At 36.0% G+C, this 13,136-nt stretch overlaps 1 protein-coding gene across 1 annotated transcript; it reads right to left on the minus strand.

Moving 5' to 3' along the window:
- Positions 1–151: 151 nt before the first annotated feature.
- On the minus strand, positions 152–3,252 carry LOC113733997 (CASP-like protein 1E2). Its single transcript, XM_027260267.2, has 2 exons — positions 2,779–3,252; positions 152–648 (listed from the first exon to the last, which is right to left on the minus strand). The coding sequence occupies exons 1-2, from the start codon at positions 3,027–3,029 to the stop codon at positions 309–311; spliced, it is 591 nt and encodes a 196-aa protein (XP_027116068.2). The 5' UTR covers positions 3,030–3,252; the 3' UTR covers positions 152–308.
- Positions 3,253–13,136: the final 9,884 nt, after the last annotated feature.

Below are 13,136 nucleotides of genomic sequence, written 5' to 3' on the forward strand. Positions count from 1 at the left end.
GTTGGGTTGGGTTGGACCCCAATCTGCCTTGCCAATTCTTTGATAGTAAATCGAATTTGCCTGAATTGATCAAGCCCATGAAGATGCCTGAATTTTTTTTTTTTTATGGCTGCTAAAATTTTCGTAAAAAAAAAAAAGAAAGAAGAAGTGATTTTGGTAATTGCGAGCAAAGGTCAAGCATAAATAAAATAATAGATGAGTAAGTAAGTAATGCGGTGCCGGCTACATTAACACCTTAAATTGCTTTCTTGAATAATAGTAAAAAAAAAAAAGGAACACAAGAGGCTTTTTGAACTTTATTATTTGCATTAGTTGTGTTTCTTGTGTAGGTTGATCATAGCAAGCAACACCAGCAAGAGAAATGCTGCAGAGCCCAGCAAGGAAACGACAATGGCTCCAGCCACCTGATTGCAGAACCTTCCGAACACGTTACAAACCTTGTTCCATTGCACATGGGAGTTTCCTCGGTAGCCGATGAGCCCAACAGCTAAGGCAGCTCCGCCGCCGGAAGAGAGCAGCGCCACCATCACTAGGTCAAGGGTGATGATCATCAATGCAAGGCCTTTCTTTGCACCCCTATTTCCCAACACAAGCAGTAGTGAAAGGGCTGCGTATGCACATGCTACAACATTTGCCACCACAAAGTACCTGAAACCAACATCAACATTGGAAGATTTAGATATGGATACATACATGCAAGATTTTTTTGCATTCCATCTTTTTTGTCCTTTCCAAATGTGATTCTTGTTGTTGACTTGATGATTATTGTGTAGCTGGCTATAGTTCAGTATAATTCTCCTGATTTCGGGTTCTACAAAGGCTTTTAATTTGAAGGACGATGTAAAAAATTTGAAAATTCCATCTTAAATCATCTTTATTCACAAAATTAGGAATCCCTTGATAATAAAACTGTTAGAAGATGAGTAATTTGTAGTATATGTTTAGACACATGCACAAATTCTAGCATTGAACATGTTAAAAAAATTTTCAGATTAGTGGGTTTTTCCTGTCAATTCGATTGATATTGAATGCCCAAGACGGGCCAAGCCTAGCTAAAAGGGCATAGTTTATGCGCCTATATAGCAAAGTGCCAACTCGTTCTCCTGATGATTCCCACAAAGGGAGGGGAGTTGGCGATATTAACACAGGAGGGAGATAGGGTAGGACCATTTGTCACATGAATGACAAATTGCTGGGGTTGTTGGCCTAATGCCTTCAATAGGGGCAACTGAAGTCGACGTGAGCACGTAGCTCAATTATCTCTCCATTATCAACCTATATATATAGCCCTGGAATTGGGAGTCTTTAGAAGTACTTTTCCAATCAATGAATTTTTGTTACCTTTGTGGGTACAATTAATGAAAAAGGAGAACTTAACATAAACAAGAAAAAAGAAAGAAAAAAAAAAAGGAAGGAAAGGGCTGATTAAAAAGAACCAAAAGGGCGACGACTTTGCAAATTCAACTCGCAATCGTTTCATTTATATCACATAAGGACTTGAAACTTTTCGTTGCACATCCATCCATCCATCTAGACAAAGACGTACTTTATGGTATGCACATGCATGAAATACAGGTATAATTGACCGTGATTTAATCCGACAAGTTGGCCAGGTTGGGAGAGGGTTGGATTGAGAGATGAGATGGAAAGAATTGAAAGCAGAGAATTCTCGATTTTAGAATTCTCCCTTGTATATATATACCAAAAAAAAAAAAAAGTATGTTTGATTCATGATCCAAAGTCTCGGTTGCAATTCGAACAGTTTCACATTGATGTCGTCATATCGATCGCGGTCTCGATTATACGTAAATTTTGAAACATTAATACTCTAAAAAATTATCAATAATATAAAAAAATATGCCAAATAAAATAAATTAACAAAAGAAAATCTGTAAAATGCACTATAATAAATTGACTCGGATGACTCAGCGTGACTCAACGATTTTTATCTGTGTCGGAGACTTCTCAGCCGAGTTCTAAGCGATACGATCCATGTATCTAAGAATCATTTCATCCTGATGATACCGGAACAGAAAACATTATTCCGGGGATAATTCGGCCGAGTCATCTCGGACTAAGCTTATTCTTTGAACCATGGTCTGAGTTACTTTGTTTCGTTTTTTGTCCCGTTTTTGACCGTTGGGAAGCAAAAAGGAACAAAGCAGTCGGCTGATGGGATGTTTTTACCACTACTACTAATAATAATAATTTGGATACTAAGTATTTTATTGCTCTGGACCAGTATTCTTGTCATGCAATGGCCAACCGTTCATAGATATTAAGATAGGGATCCTAAATGCATAATTGGAGGTTATTTTTTCAGAGGATGTATGAACCTTTTTCTTTTTATTTTCAACGCTTCACTGTTTTTAAAGGTCCACATATACTAGAAATTCGCTTCAAGGGTACATAATAATTTCCATAAAAGTTTAGTATTAGAGAAGTAGAATTCCTCAAGGTTGTAAAAGGAGGACTAAACATAAAAGAATTACCACGAAAATCTTCCCTCTGAAATACTACTGTCTTTTTTGAAGTGTATTCCAAAACATCTTTCTAATCTTTTACTCAAAATCAGTATATAGAGAGGGCAATTAACATCAAAGTCTCAAAACACCTTTCTAATTATTTTTTCACACATTAAAAACACACACACACACACACACACACAAAAAGAAGAATCATCTACAAAATTGATATTGAACAATGAACATGCATGCTTAATTTTGTGTTTGTGTTGTGGGGAGAATGAGAGAGAGAGAGAGAGACAGAGGCGCTTACACAAAGGCGGACATATAATGCCACTTAGCCGTGACCGGAACACTTATAGGCGGAAGGGTTGAAACCACAGTCATGGAAACCAGCTTAGTCTGCTTGTCAACTCCCAGAACTATGGCTGCCACAAGCGTCGAAGCAAAAGCCAAGAACCTCAAGATCACGTCTGATCCCCTCAGGCTGCTTTTGTTTGCCACCTCAACTTCTTTTCCCCTCCCCTCCAATCCACCATTGCTACCGATGTATTGACTCTCCATTCTTTCAGGAAAACTAACAAGGGATTCCTATCTGTGTCTTTTCTTTTGTGTTGTGAGCAAGCTTCTATATGTAGCAGTAGGACGGGGTGTGAAATTGAAAATAGAGGAGGTGATATTTGGCTGTGTTAGGAGCCCACTAAATAATGTAGTACATATGAGGAGGAGGCGAATGGGTTGATTTTATAGTCTTGAATGAACATACAAGTGTTGCTGTAACGTATACCTGTTTGTACTTGCCGGCTTTTGAAGTGTCTTCGCAGAGTCCATTTATCGAAACACTCATACAAAAAACTGTGAGTTATGAAAGGGAAAAACCTGTCTCGGGGAGTCTGGGGGGTCTTTATCTCTTAGCAGCGGGGCACCCTGTGGGGTTAAGTTCCCACATCGCTTGGGGGGGTTTGGGGGGTTTAGTAGTTAAGTGCTGCGGAGCACTTCAAAAGTTGCCGGCTTTTGAAGTGTCTTCGCAGAGTCCATTTATCGAAACACTCATACAAAAAACTGTGAGTTATGAAAGGGTATACCTGTTTGTACGATCGAGGGCCATGAACCGGAGTACGCGTAGTTGAGGCTTGATGTAGACGCAAGTCATGAATGGTCTGCCTAGGCTATTTCCAGAGCAATTGTCCCAGCAAACAAGTTAAAAGACAATTGTACCCTTTCTGACTTTGTTGACTTATATAATAATTTCCATCATTTCTTTTTTAATAAATCCCTCCTATTTTACTATCTAATCCAATCCAACCCTCCCTACATATATAATTTCCATCGCTGCTTGTAATAGGTTTGAAAATAGTTGGAATTTTCATTTTGGATTTATTTATTTGATGCTCTCAAGACACAATAAGAAGTGGATTTGATACTATATTTTTCACCAAAAAAAAAAAGAAGAAATCTTTTTGTTGCAACAGGTGATCGTTTTAAAGGTTGCAAAAGTGTTGCAATAATAAGGTGACAAGATTTAAAAGTGGATCCTTTTCTTTTTTGGGTATCCTTAAGGAACCAACTTAGAAAAATCTTTTGTTATTTAAGTCTATTATAATAATTCATGTTGTGTATATACTTGAATGAATATCACGAAATTTCCTTGTGACAAACCTTGTTCATTAATATCCCTAATTGCCTCATCTATCCTTCTCAAATATATATATATATATATATATATATAAGCAATGTTTCTATTATCTAAATAATTTAGAAAGATGATCACTTCTTATTTTTGGCCCGAGAATATATTCTTGATTTCATGTTTTTCACTCTGGCTGGGACTGGTTTGGTGAGAATTTACTTACTCATTACACCATGATGCATGTTTCATTCGTTGAAGAAAAATGCATTGGTATTTTTAAAGGGCTTTACTGTCATTTAGCTGTGCTTTACCCGGGCACGACGAGAACTGATCTGGCAGCCTGCCAGCCGTGACGGATTGGTGCAAAATATCGGTTCACATTAATGCATGGGAGAGATGCGGCTTCACATTAATGGCTAATGCCAGCCGTGTTGGATTGCTGACCAGAAAGATTAATTGGTTTTATATGGACTTTGTTTCCTAATCTGTGATTATTATGATGATCAGTCCAAAGTTATTATCATACCATTTCCAGAGTTCAATTGGAGTAAGTTATTATTATAGTGCAGTATTCACGGAGTTCAATTGGAATCACACGATTAACCATTGGGCCCACCTATTTGGTAGGGGTGGGAGGCAAGGGTTCGAATCTTGCCTGTCACTAAAAATGTCATATTTCTATAGCTTGTCTCCAAAAAATCCAAGCACGGTGTGCTGTGCACCCGTTTGGTCCGGTGATGGTTCAGTCCCTTCCGGCTTATTCCTAGGTATCCTTAGGCCCGCCTCCTTTCCCTTAGTGTAGGATAGATTAGATTTATCGTCTCTTGCAAAAAAAAAAAAAAAATGGAATCACACAAGGGTCTGTTTGGATTGTAAGTTATTTGGGATATTTTTACTGTAACACTTTTTGTGATGTGATGTATGTGAGATAAAAAGATATTGGGAAGATAAAAAGGTGTATTGGAAATTGTAAAGATGATGTAAGCAAATAAAATTGGAGAAATATGAAGCAATCCAAACAAATCCAATTACTAGAAGATAATGAGCATTAGAATTAGGAGATAATGACCATCAGAAGAAGGGGTTACGTGATTCATTGACCCAAGAAAAATCGTCCATGGGACAGAGGGACAGTTGTGGACAGAAGATTTGAAGCTTTTCTTTATTGGAGTTGAAATCTTTTGGCAGCCTGATTAGCAATATCCTAGTTGACCATTTTTCTGCTCCCAGTTCCCACCAACAAGTTGATTTATTACCACTACTATTCAGCTGTAGGAGAGATTCAAGACTTGAATTTGAGGTGTGTAACTGAAGAATTGATTTGACTCTAATTATTGTATCTTTGATGTAAGAGTAAAGTTTCATTAAACAAATACTCCAAAATCAACGTTACAGATCACACAAAATTCTTGGTTTTCCTACTAACTTAGGAGCTGAAAATACGGCACGGATTGATAACCTCTGCATCATGAAATGCTAGTCAAAGGCAAGCTCTTATACTTTTCTCTTCTTTTTTTTTTTTTGGTTCCATGAAGGAAATGGATTTACTTTTACAACAAGTGGGCCGTAGTTAGTTTTTACACGGAATTTAAGCTTCCATTAAGGTAAACTCTTGACATGAAAAATCTAAACTAGTAATGCACTTATGATGTAGGCATTTTTCATAAGCTTTCTGTTTCCCTTTTTTTTTCTAGCTTTTTTTTTTAACTAAAATTTTTTTAGTTTAAAAATGATTTTAAACCTCGCAATAAAAATATAAAACTACGAAAGAATATAAAAATCAAACTAGAAATTTCACGAGCACCTGATTAATATTCTTACTAGTTAAGTTAATAGTACCTGGAAACGCTTTTTTGATTTCATTGATGAGTAAACAAATTCCCAATTGATGTGAAGTTTGAACGTGCGAAAACGTTATTGGCATTTCCTTTCAACAAGTGAAAAAGTTGTAGTGGGTAAAATTGTAGGAAAATTCGACACCGGTCCGCCTCCGCAATAGGATCAATTATTTAGAGACAAACGGGTCCCGGACAAGCCATTCGTTGGGCCAACTGTTAATTTAGGCTTTAGAGTAATAAAAGTGACAGACTTAAATTAGTTGTAGTGCTAATACTAAAAGGGATAGATTAGGATAAATCATACATTATAGCACTTTTTGAGCAAAAGAATTTTGGACTTCATTTGAGTAAGTAAATTCCAACCCGGTGTAACAACAACAGTTAAATTTGAGGTAAAATTGGCAAACTCGTAAGAGGTTTTTTTTTTCCCTCCCAAATATGTTCCGTCTGAATTGGTCATTTTTTCTAAAATAAGTTTTTCAAATACAATACTACAATTGATATGATCTGGACCATTAACAGTAATACACAATAATTCAAAAAATATCTTATCTATATAATATATTAAATATTTTTAAAAAATTTTATAGTAAAAATTTTTCATATACACTGTTACAGTAAAATTTTTTAAAAATACTCTCCAAAAACAGCTTATGCAAACGGAGCTTAGAGTCCTTCAAATAAGATACAATTGTAGTCTTTGTCCATATCATTTGGAATAGAGTATTATTTGTTTGGATAGAGTATTATTTGAAATATTATTTGGAATAATTACTGTAGCACTTTTTATGATGTGATGTATGTGAGATAAAAAGATGGTTGAGAATATAAAAAACTGAGTTGAAAAATGTGTTTATGATGCAAGCAAAATATTATTTGGGATAAATTTTATATCCAAACACTTTTCGAGCTGAGTATTTGGCTGCCGAACTCGACTTGAGTTTAATTCGAGTCGAGCTCGTTAGGAAAACGAGCTTTAAAATGTGTCGAACTCGACTCGTTAAATGTACATGTGGCTCGAGCTCGTGCAAATTAACCTTAATAAAAAACCTATAATTTTTAATTTTTATAATTTTGATTTCTAAAATGACAAATATGCCCTTCATTGACGAGATCTAACGAGCTACTCGAGTATCAAACGAGCTGAGCTTACTCGGCTCGTTAACTAAACGAGCATGTTTCGAGCTCGAGCTCGACTCGTTAACCAAAATTAATGAGTCGAGCTCGAGTCTTAACGAGTCGAACTCTAACGAGCTTTCGAACTATTCGATTGACTTAACAGCTCTAACTGCAGCGAATATAATTAATTGATGGCAAGCACCATGCATTTCTATTAGCGATCCCTACGTATGTCCAAACCCAGATGTTGTTATCATACATGATTTTACTAACTTCTTGTTTAGATTGATGATTATTTTGCTATATATTGCGTTTAGACTTTATTCTGGTTCAAGGATAGGATAGAGACATAAAGTGGGTAGCACGTATCCGTAAACAGTAGTCGAGACAAGACTGCGGGGTGTGAATGCATTTATTGAATTTCCTCTAAAGATATTATCAGAGGCGTCGTGTCTGCCCGGGAGCCACAGTCTCCATCCTCATTTCTTGGTCAAATTTCCACATGGTCCCCCAATCCAAATGGTCCAATTATCTAGATGTGTGTCTTTTTTTTAAAGCAATTATCTAGATTTGTTTTGATGGCGGCTAATCAATGATGTGTTGCTCTCACCCTACCCTGTAGGCGTATGAACGAAACAAAGCAGCCTTTGGTTTGATCCTTTCATGACTTCAGAATGATGATGTAGACCAAGTCTCAGCCTTTGAGGAAGAGCTGTGGTTAGCAACTTTGGCCTTGTAGCAAAATTTTTGTAAACAAAAGCTAAAGTCCCCCCATTATCTTTCCCGAGGTGCAAATGAGTCCAATTTAATCGATTAGCTTATTACTTTACTCAATCTCATTACTCAAGTTTAAACTCGCATTAATAGAATTTGAGAACTCGAAATCGAGCAACTTGAGTTACTCAATCGAGTTAGTATGAAATGTTTATTTTATTAGCATAAAATGTCTATTTTATTCCTCGTTTAAAATTATATAACATATAAATTTATATTTCTTAAACTCAATTAAACTCGATTGATCTTAAATCAAGCATGATTAGGCTCGATAAGGTTGAGTTTGAGTTCGAGTCATGCAAAACAAAATTAAACTTGAGTCCAAATTTTTTAACTCGAAAAATCTAGCTCAAGTAGACTCGAGTGTGCGCCACTCCCTGTCCATGCAAAACAATACTTCGCCTCCGTTCTTTTATTTACCAGTTTCAAACGACTTTACTGCAGCTAGAGCTGTTAATCGAGCCTAGTCGAGCTGAGTATTTGGCTGCCGAGCTCGACTTGAGTTTAATTCGAGTCGAGCTCGTTAGGAAAACGAGCTTTAAAATGTGTCGAACTCGACTCGTTAAATGTACATGTGGCTCGAGCTCGTGCAAATTAACCTTAATAAAAAATCTATAATTTTAATTTTTATAATTTTGATTTCTAAAATGACAAATATGCCCTTCATTGACGAGCTCTAACGAGCTACTCGAGTATCAAACGAGCTGAGCTTACTCGGCTCGTTAACTAAACGAGCATGTTTCGAGCTCGAGCTCGACTCGTTAACCAAAATTAATGAGTCGAGCTCGAGTCTTAACGAGCCGAGCTCTAACGAGCTTTCGAGCTATTCGATTGACTTAACAGCTCTAACTGCAGCGAATATAATTAATTGATGGCAAGCACCATGCATTTCTATTAGCGATCCCTACGTATGTCCAAACCTAGATGTTGTTATCATACATGATTTTACTAACTTCTTGTTTAGATTGATGATTATTTTGCTATATATTGCGTTTAAGCGTCTAAAAATATCTATTCCTTGCGCACATAAACAACTCTCAGTTACATTCCCATAATAAATCCTGATGACTATGCCAATATTATAAGTGTGCTGTTAGATTAACCAATTTGGTTTCATGGCACATGGAAAATTTTCATGAAAATTAAGACATGAGTATGCATGCATTAATTCTTCCACTGAATCCTTGGATGCATGTTTGTATACGTCTTTTGTCCCAACTCAGATCACACTGCAGCACCACATCTTCGCCGATATTAATATGTGACGCTGAAGTATGATTGTTTCGATACTGCAATTCTCATTCAAACGTACCTGGTATCTTAAAGTCCAAATGACACAATCTGAGTGGGGAGGGTATTAGATTTAGAATTGACACCTCAATTACGGGCGTTTTAGTAGAAGACTTTTTCAAATATCAATGGATCCCATCATTTTTTTGGGCGTTGTCTGTCTCATTCTTCTTCTGATTAGGTTCTCCCTTTCATAACTCACAGTTTTTTGTACGAGTGTTTCTGATTAGGTTCTCGAGCTTGAGGATTGTGTTGACTCCTGAGAAATGATGGGACTCAAATCAATCGAGAGTCAGAGACCTCCTCAAAGCAAGGTAGGTCCAAATCTTTACTAAACATGGGCCATTCATCACCTATATGTACACCAAGAACGAAGATATTAGATATGCTAATGAATTAATGTCGAAAGTTACAGGATCAACCTTAATGCCGTTTGCAGAAGCGAAGAGGATAGATGCATTGTGGTTTTATACTTTATAGTGAATGGATGCTACAAGCCATCAAACATCTAAACCCGGTGCTACAAGATATCAATTTGATAACCATATGTGGTTTTTGGTAAGATTCCAAATCTTACGAGAAAGAAGGAAGAAAAATTTTTTTTTTTTAATATATGGTTGCTTTAGAATCTCTTTCGAACGTACTAAACAAAAACAAATGTTTTGTTAGGCTATTAGTAGCTTCTTATTTGATTTCTTGTCTTCTATCCACCCTTTTTTTTGGTCACAATAACAAGAAGGTAAACGAGTCAGATTAATATTTGATGGTGTGGAGGCCAATTATGTATTTGTCCGCCTCAGCAACGAGTGCTTAGAGGGGGGCTCCCCAGGATTCGAACCCTGGTCCTTTGGGGTAAGGGTCTTGGGGTTGAAGTCCTGGTACCCCTGGTCCTTTGGGATAAGGGTCTTGGGATTGAAGTTCTGGTACCACTTGGGCCAGTCAGGGTTCGAATCCTGGAGAGGCCCCCCTTCAAGCACCCGTTGCTGAGGCGGACAAATACATAATTGGCCTTCATAGATGGAATTCTTGATATAATGCACTAGAAATATATGTTAACCAACGCATACAACAATAGCGAGTATGGATATATGCAACCTCAGAATTTGAACTTTAATAATTCTTATACACATGCCGTATATTTATACTCGTTAATATAATGTATACGAGATTAACTCTAATAACAAGACTACGAGACGAATTCAAGCTTGTTTAGTAAATGAGAGTGACACCCTAAATTGAGCCAAATTATTTGACACTTATCGTGCCTAAGCGGGCGATGATCTTTGGTATCCGATGTTGAAGTATTAAGTAGTATGTGATTTGACTGGCAACCGATGACTTTCTCAAATTTGTTCGAGTTTTGGATTATACCTCAGAAAACCCACCGTTTTCTTGACAACTTTGTGGCCTGCCATGTTGGGCCATTGGATTAGGCCCATAATTGTTCTAGTCGAGGATCAGACATCGTCTGACAAATCATTCAACATGCTCGTTTTTGTAATAGAAACATCCAACTTGGGATTCTTCAGCCTTTCTAGTCTTACAATGGTTGGTCAATGTTCCGAGAATTGGAACAAGAGAGAGGTTTGACTTTGAACTTACAGTTTTCGATTATGTTAAATTTGAACTTCAGCCTTTCACTTTGAACTTCAATTTGCTATGTTAAATTTCTGTTTATTTTGTCTGTTTAGGGAGGAGTACTGGACCAACAACAAGAAGTTGGTATAACCATAAATCCCTAGAGTCCAACCTAACCAACGCTTTCGAAAAATTCAAGTGCGATTAAAAATTCGCTGTAAAAATACGTGTTCGACAAAATTTTGCATGTGAATTTGTACATGAATAACACGAATATATTTGAAATTTCGGACCCAAAAGTACCGGTAAAATTACTATAATCTTCAACGATTATACTACATTTGCACTAATTTTAACTCCTATACTTGTATATGAGAGGTTAAATTTATTAAAATTTTACCACTTTATTTCTCTTTCTATAAATTTGCTAAAATATAACATATATATAGCTGTTATTTTGTATATAATTTGGACAGTATGTCATTATTCTTACTTAAATTTTAAACATTTTTCAAAGATTGATGTATAATTCGTGAAATATATATTCTTATACTATATACGAATGAGCTGTGGCCAAAAGGGGTTTGAATTTCAACGATATTGATAGGTTGTTGAGAATGTAGAATGTTGTGTAGTTTTTTTTTAAAAAAAAAACTTTTGGTATAATTGAGGGCAGTGTGTGTTTAGGTATATTTACTGAAATCCCCTCATTTTGGTACATTTAAAGTTTTGATTTATAGAGACATCTGGATATTTCTAGATTATGGAATTATTTTGCAACCGTTTTTGCATCGAGTTCAACTCATATATGCTTATGTGTTGGTATAATTATTGAAATGATGTTAAAAACACATTTAATTGAAATGTGGCTTTTGTTGTGCAATTAATGTAAAGACATATTAATACATTGTGCAATTAACACGTTGCTACAACTATCCGTTGGAGGATATTCCTTTGTCTGAAATAATTTACGTCTGTTCTTAGGCGATTTTCAACTACATCTGTGGGGGTCTTTTAGGAATGATAAGATTGTAAAAGAATTAATAAAACAAAGTATACAAGTGTGCGATGTAATTAGAATGTACTATCATTAGTTTTGTTATATTTGATGACTATTTCTTTCAAAAATATACATATTATTTGTCCAATGAAAAATCCTCTCTAACCACATGCATCAGACACCTGCGCAATGCGCGGGCATTCCCCCTAGTATTGCGTGAAAAGTTTTACTATCACTTGTATAATATTGGTTAGTTGGAAAAGACCAATATTTTTTTTTAAAAAAAATATGAAATACAATTTTTTAAATTATACGTATACATTATACGGATATAATATGAGTATAATAGTATCGACTCACTATCGTTTTCCCTCCTATCACCTATAAACAAAAGAAGGTGACAAAGATGTCTCTGTCTTTTTTTATTAGGAGAAAGGAAGCAGAAGCGTTGGGCTAAGGGGCAGATGAACCATGAACTGAAAGGAGTGTGAAACTGGGGGATTATGGAGTCGCCTTTTCTTCAAATTACTCATGATATATATATATATATTCGAGAGGTTCAGTTCACTCAAGCTTTGAGGGATAAGAACTCTTTTTCAGATGGATGACGTGTGTTTAGGTGAAGAGGTGGTATTCTCAAGAATCTCAATCACAAACGTTGAATTCTTGACATTTCTTGTGAAATTGTACGAAGGATATTGTCTTGTCTTAAAGCTAAGCGTCCATGTCAAAACCAGCTAGCAAGTAAAGAAAAATGAAACTTCTGAATTCCCATCATTTTGAGTTTGCAAACCATTAATTCAAGTTGGATAAGTTTTAAGTAATTGCGAAAGCACAAGAATTCAAAGTAGTCCCACCAGCTTATCCAAAACAAGAATTTAGAAGCAAACCGCAGCCAAAATTAATTAAAACAGAGCCTTGAACAGAAGCAACGTCCACCTTACCAGTATTAATTAAAACATATTGGAAGCTGTAGACAATTCTTGTAGTGATTTGGCCACTTACCAGTATTAATTTGGCCAATTGGTTTGGAACAGAAGTAATCTTGTTGTTGAAGCTGATGTCCACCTCATACCTAGCATCTGTTTATTTTATCTACTCTTTTAAAATAATAGTCATAGTTTGTCTAAAGTAGTCTTAGTCTTCCACTAAGAAGCAGTCCTCCCACTAGACGTCATTTGCGTGGATTAATCAAGCAATAAGCTTCACTAATGCTTACAAGAACAGTTTTCCAATGCATTGAAATTGTTCAAGGTAATGAACAAGTGAAAAATGAGATTAATTTAGAAACAAATCAAGCAAATTAATCCTTCCAAAAACTGAACATGGCCTGAAATCCGCCAACAGGGCCAGTATTCTCAGCGGCAACTGCTTGTTTCACTTTCATAGCAGCAAAACTAAGGTCCCATAATAAATTACGACACTGCATCACATAAACACGT

This window comes from Coffea arabica, chromosome 3c (assembly GCF_036785885.1).
Source record: "Coffea arabica cultivar ET-39 chromosome 3c, Coffea Arabica ET-39 HiFi, whole genome shotgun sequence".
NCBI classification, from domain to species: domain Eukaryota; kingdom Viridiplantae; phylum Streptophyta; class Magnoliopsida; order Gentianales; family Rubiaceae; genus Coffea; species Coffea arabica.

Excerpts from the sequence above, each read along its gene's own strand:
- LOC113733997 (XM_027260267.2), bottom strand. The coding sequence starts at position 3,029 with ATGGAGAGTCAATACATCGGTAGCAATGGTGGATTGGAGGGGAGGGGA. Across the intron at positions 649-2,778 it reads CATTATATGTCCGCCTTTGT|GTACTTTGTGGTGGCAAATG; the intron begins GTAAGCGCCTCT and ends TGTTGGTTTCAG.